This window comes from Colletotrichum acutatum (assembly GCF_030867785.1).
Source record: "Colletotrichum acutatum strain CBS 112980 chromosome Unknown BDZ83scaffold_207, whole genome shotgun sequence".
NCBI classification, from domain to species: domain Eukaryota; kingdom Fungi; phylum Ascomycota; class Sordariomycetes; order Glomerellales; family Glomerellaceae; genus Colletotrichum; species Colletotrichum acutatum.
The window spans coordinates 47,944-53,943 of NW_026849201.1; the positions used below are offsets into that span (position 1 = coordinate 47,944).

The 6,000-nt window shown below is 53.9% G+C and overlaps 2 protein-coding genes across 2 annotated transcripts; both read left to right on the forward strand.

The window, feature by feature from the left end:
• Positions 1–131: 131 nt before the first annotated feature.
• Positions 132–1,408, forward strand: BDZ83DRAFT_593152 (fasciclin domain-containing protein; the record flags this gene model as incomplete). Its single annotated transcript, XM_060506600.1, has 3 exons — positions 132–246; positions 308–1,076; positions 1,129–1,408. 3 exons carry the CDS (start codon positions 132–134, stop codon positions 1,406–1,408), a joined length of 1,164 nt encoding a protein of 387 aa, XP_060358095.1.
• A 658-nt stretch (positions 1,409–2,066) lies between these two features.
• BDZ83DRAFT_724557 (oxidoreductase CipA-like protein) lies at positions 2,067–3,128 on the forward strand (the record flags this gene model as incomplete). The annotated part of the gene is given in 3 exon segments (XM_060512672.1): positions 2,067–2,118; positions 2,261–2,797; positions 2,815–3,128. 3 exon segments carry the CDS (start codon positions 2,067–2,069, stop codon positions 3,126–3,128), a joined length of 903 nt encoding a protein of 300 aa, XP_060358096.1.
• Positions 3,129–6,000: the final 2,872 nt, after the last annotated feature.

The window sequence follows — 6,000 nt, forward strand, 5'->3', positions numbered from 1 at the left end:
TACCTTAAATGCTGCCACCTCCACCAGCATGTTTCTGTACTTCAGTCCCGAGCAGTTTGAAATACTTGTGGCCTTGATACCCAATCCATTCGACCCAATAGTATCATCTTCCCGCACGCCAAACAGATACCATGCAGGTCAAGAACATTCTGCCTCTGGCTTTGGCCAGCACTGTGCTCGCCCAGAGTCAACAAAGCTTGACGGCCGCTCTAGCTTCTCAGAACTCTAGCTTGTCGTCTCTCACAGGTAAGCGATCCATCTCCCCATTATCAGTCCTACTCGAACTTGGCCCTATAACGTCTCACAGCACTCCTCGGCACCCAGCCGGCTCTGGTCGAAGCCCTTTCCCAAGCACAGAACATCACGATCCTGGCACCTAGCAATGCCGCCCTCGAGGCATTCCTTGCAAGCCCCGGTGCCCAAGGTGCTGCGACTAATCCCGGCCTCGTCGCCGCGATTCTTCAGTATCACGTCCTGAACGGCACCTACTACGCCTCTCAGTTCACCGAAGAGCCGCAATTCATCCCCACGCTGCTCTCCAACGAGACTTACACCAACATTACCGGCGGTCAGCGCGTTCAGGCCCAGACTGTTGATGGCAACGTCACTTTCTACTCTGCCTTAAGAGAAAACTCGACCGTCACGGCCGGCAATGTCAACTTCACCGCTGGTACCATCCATATCATAGACAAGGTCCTGAGCGTTCCCCAGCCGATTCCTGACACCCTTCGCGCTGCCAACCTCACTGCTGCTCTGGGTGCTGTCCAGGCTGCAAATGTTGGCCCTACTCTCGCCGCCGCAAAGGATCTGACCATCTTCATCCCCAACAACGAGGCCTTCCGCTCCATCGGTAACCTCACTGCTAACTTGACCGCCGCCCTGCCCAGCATTCTCCAGTACCACGTTGTTGCCGGCGCCGTCTTGTACAGCCCCGATATCACCAATACCTCACTGACTACTCTCAACGGTGGAAACGTCACAGTTCGTGTCATCAACGAGACTGTCTACGTCAACGAGGCAGAGGTTCTCATCCCCAACGTTCTTGTGGCCAACGGTGTCGTTCACGTCATTGACAAGTAAGTCGTGCAAGTCATGCTCGCTCGTATTACCCTTACTGACCATCCTCAGCGTCTTGAACCCCAACAACACTTCCGTGGAGCCCGATACCACGGCTTCCACCCGCGCCCCCGCATACACTGGCGCTGGCACTGCTACCGACGGCAGTAACCCCTTCACCAGCGGCATCACCGGCCCCACTTCAACTGCCCCGCTTGCCACTGAGACTGGTGCCAACAACGGTGGTGGTGTCCGCACCACCTCCTCCAGCACTCAGGCTGGCCCCATGCGCACCGCTGCTGTCGGCGCTGCTGCCCTCTTTGGTGGTATGGCTGCTTACATGAATATTTAAATCTACATTATACGACAAAATTCAGGAAAAAGAAGGAGGCAGAGTTGTGAAAATCTGTGCATCGGTTGGAGGCGAAGGCGCAGCTCAGGTTGCAAGTTGATATCAATGGGTTGTAGCCCATGTTCATTCTTTTGATCAACTATACCCCAAAGGATATGAGGAAAGATTGTGGATGCTGAACTGGTGGAGGATTGTGACATGCGACGTAGACGACCGTTAATGGACTTCAATAAGCTACTTCTTAAATGTTAAATGGATTAATACTATTCAAATAGTTACCCAGTAGACAACATAGCAGCACTCCATCTGCAGTCATTTTCGTCGGCACGCCCGTAGCAGGAGACTTCCATGAAGGTCGGCAGTGGCATGGTTTTACATCATCAAGATATATGCAATCACCATGCGGAAAGCAGAATTTTCTTCTTGACACGTTGGATTACTGGCACGGTAAAAATCGGCTCCTGATCCCCAACGTCCGAGGGCCATTCGATTCGCAACCTAGAAGATCGCCCATTCGCTGAGATATTTCGTAACCGAATGTTCGGCACTGATCACCGGAGCCGATGAACGGAACCGATATCGTATCCACATCCGGACCCACCTCGGAAGCCATCCTGCATTCCATTGGAAGCACGAAGAGACAAGTGTGATGTTGACGATGCAACAAGAGAGTGGCAGTAGTGTTCGTCGCGAAGCTCTGACTATTCATAGTAGAGTGCCAACGTTCTATAAACAAGCCAGGAGTCTCGGTGTAATTTTGGCTATTCGACTGACCATGGTAGATTTAAAAGAGATTTTAAAAAAAAATCAACCTGAAAACGTCATCTTTCCACATTGCCATTGCCGGTGCAGCTGGCAACCTCGGACGACCGATTCTCAAATCCCTTCTCAACGCTGGGTTCATCGTCACAGCACTGTCTCGACCTGGCGGTAATGCTTCTGCTTTGCCATCGCACCCAAGTCTCATCGTCAAAGTAGTCGACCTCACCTCGTCCGACTCTCTCCAGCCTGCTCTCCTTGAAATAGACGTTGTCATATCATGCGTTGCCACACTAGCCATATGCATCCAGAAATCCCTGGTAGATGCCTCAGTCGCATCTGAGGTGAAGAGATTCATCCCGGCAGAGTTTGGAATGGACTCTGCCAACGCTCTCTTTGCGCAGCTGCCTGTTCGCGAACCCAAGGTTGCAACACGACGATATCTCCTGCAGATTTTAGAGACGAATCCACAATTTACGTTTACTTGCATTCCCAATGGGCTCTTTCTTGACTGGGGTCTCCAGATGGGGATTATCTTGGATCTGAAAAGGCACACTGCAACATTGTACAATGGTGGCAATGTTTCTTTCAGCGCAACAACCCTCGAAGATATCGCTTCGACCGTGTTAGGTGTCATTCATCATCAGCCAGAAACCGATTTGTATACGTGCAATCGGCGACGCTTACCCGAAATCAGCTAATCGAATTTGCCAAAGAGATTGGTGGTAAGGCTTGGGAGACGGCTATCATGACTACGGAAGAGATATGGCGGCAGGGCCTTGTTGAGATGGAAAAGGGACCTCAGGCCGACATCAATGCTGCGATGTTAGGTTTCTGTCTTTGTGGATCTTTTACGAGTGACTTCAACTGCGATTTCTCAAGCCATTGGGAAAACAACTTATTGGGGCTGAAGGGGCTCACGGAAGATGAAGTGCGGAGTTTGCTAGCCGGCTTATTGTAGTAGATGTACATGATACTTACCAAGCTGTCACTAGGGTGGGCAAGTTAATGAAGTCAAAACGTAGTCACAGGAACAAAGTTGTCATGCGCTATGCATATGCCATATACATACATACATAGTTTATTACGCCCCGGCTAAGCTGTTTAGGGCTCGCATGATTATCTACATATTCTCCACATTCGTTCATATCCTTGCCTCCCAGAAGCCCATACAAGTCTTGTTCGTCTCCGTATGTGTCTTTTTTAGTTTTGCATGTCGATGCTGCGGTTGCTCGTGGGGTTAGTAGCAGGCCATCTCGGAGTTGTTTCTCAAAGTGTTCGACGTCCTATCGTCGGCGGCCGAAGCTAGTCCTGCTGTCGATGGCACGAGGATGCGTGGGGGTGTCTCCGGTTAATTTGATGATGTTAGTTGCGTGTGGTTTCGCTGCTGGCTGATCTGTGCATCTAGCCTCTCCGTGCTCATGGCGAACTTGATCGTCTCTTTGACAACGTCTACGCTTGGCGACCAATCCTTAGGGTCGGACGCGCGCTTTCCTCCCAGGAAGTATGACAGATTTCCTCTCCGCGTTTCCGTCTGTTGGAGCATCCGAGTCCGCTGTGCCGTCCACTGTGTGCATCGAAAGAGAAAATGCTCTACCGTTTCTGCAGATTGCCCGCAAGCGCATAGCGCCGCGGCGGTTGCGCCGATCTGGTAGAGGTACCAGTTCAGCCTTGCCATTCCGGTGCGTAGTTGCGCTAGAATGCTGGCTTCTTTCCAGGCCAGTCCGTCATACAGCTTGCGTGTGTGGTTTCCCGGCAGGGCTATGTCGATCTTCTTCGAATATGCTCCTACGTTGTCGGGCAAGGCTCCGTGCTTCTGTCGCACGCTCTGTAAAGCGATCCTAAGTGCCGTCGAGTAGGCTCTGGCCGGCCGTTTTTGTGGTGTCTTGTTTACTTGGGTACTTTCCTTTGCTGCTGCTTTGGCCGCTTGCGCCAGGTCTGACTCTATCGATGATGGAAGCCAGAAGAGAGTGACTCTGTTGCCTCGTCTCTGCAGAGCTTGCACGCTGGCATATAGTTGTCGGATCTCTTGTTGGCCTGACTGCTGCCGCGGGTTGTGCATCACCAACACTGCCGCTTTGTTGCGGGTGAAGACGTGGATGGCCCGGTACTCGAGTCTCTCTGGGAGAGACTTGACCGCTTCTGCCAGTGCCGCTAGCTCTGCTACATACGGGTTCTGCTCCGTTCTCTGACCGAACGTACGCGAGGCCGTCACGACGCCACCGCCCCCTCTGAAAGATGCGGGCAGCGTCGTCGCCGTTCCAAAGCCCACAACCTCGTTCCTTGCTGAGCTCCCTGTCGCTATCCTCACTGCCCATCCAGACCGGATTGCCTCAGAGGCCTTGACCGTGTCGTCGTCGACTACTGTATCAATACGACGTTCCCAAGGAGCGATCGAATACCCTTCGATAGTCTCCAGCTTGTCAAGGGGTAGGTCGCGATAGGCCTCCGCCATCAACTGGAAGGGTGACGGAAACCGTCTAAAGGCCACCGCCCGCAGACGTCGAAGCGGATGGGTCTTGGGAAGGCTTCGCAGCCGTACCCAGAATGTCGTTGATTTTCTGTCGTACCTCTCTTGCGCCGATTGTATGCTTGCCTCCGCTTCAGCGACCGCCGTGGCCACCGTGTTGAAGGTTCCCACGATCGCTTGGGCGCCAATCCTCTGCACTCGGTTGATCACCCTCATCTGCGCTGCTCGACACCTGTACCTCCAGACGTTCGACGCGTAGTCCATCGTCGGTGCTACGGCCGCCACGAAAAGCTGTCTGGCCGTCGCCGGAGACAGGCCTTTGAGCCGTTTGAGCCCCAGCACGGCCTCCAGCCCTTTTGTCGTCGCGTCTGCGATGTGCTTTTCGAAACGGAGTTTCGTGTCCATCATCACTCCCAATACTTTGACGTGGTCCTTTGCTCGGACAGTGTCACCTTTGATGACGAAGCTGGTTGAGTCCGCCGGCAGCCTCCAGTTGCGCGTGAAGTGGATGATGGCCGTCTTGTCCGTCTCGAACGTCGCCCCGCTTCGTCGTTCCCACGCGAGTGCTCGATCGATAATATCTTGGATGCCCTGACGGTTTGCTTCGCGCGATCGGCCTGTGACCCACGCCGTGTAGTCATCGACGAAGGCCAGCGCGCCCCCGTTCTCGTCGATTTGGTGCTGTACGAGATCGGCGTTGAAGAAGAGGAAGAGCACGGGCGAAAGCGGCGAACCCTGAGGCAGTCCGGCTTGTGGTAGCGGACGAGCCTCGGACTCGTGACCGTTAACCAGGATGCTTGCCGTTCTATGGGAGCAGAAGGCGTCCACCCATCTCACCAGCTTGTCCGGGATCCCCGCGCTCTGAGTCTTTGAAGTAGTCTCTCTTTGTACACACCATTGTATGCTCCCTTGACATCGAAGCTGACCAGACTGACCACCTTTCTCTTTCTCCACGCTCTGTAGATGTACTCCTGCAGCAGTACCAGCGCCTGCTCTGCCGACCTCTGCTTGCGAGCGCCAAAGTGGCTCGTGGGAAGGAGGCCGAACGTCTCGACAGCGTGCGAGATACGTTCTGCCAGGACCGACTCCAGCACTTTTCCGAGCGTCGAGAGAAGCGAGATCGGTCGCCAGGCCTTCGCTATACCGTAGTCGCTTTTGTTTGGCTTCTTCAGCGGGATGATCTTTGCGTGTCGCCACTGCCTCGGCAACACCCCTTCATCCAGTGAGGTCTGGAAGAGTGTAAGCACCCTCTCCTTCACCACTGGCCACGTGTGCTTCCACACTGCCACCGGCAGACCGTCCTCTCCGGGTGCTTTCCACGACTTTGCCGCAAAGAGCTGTCTCTCTACTTCTCCCAGTGTGA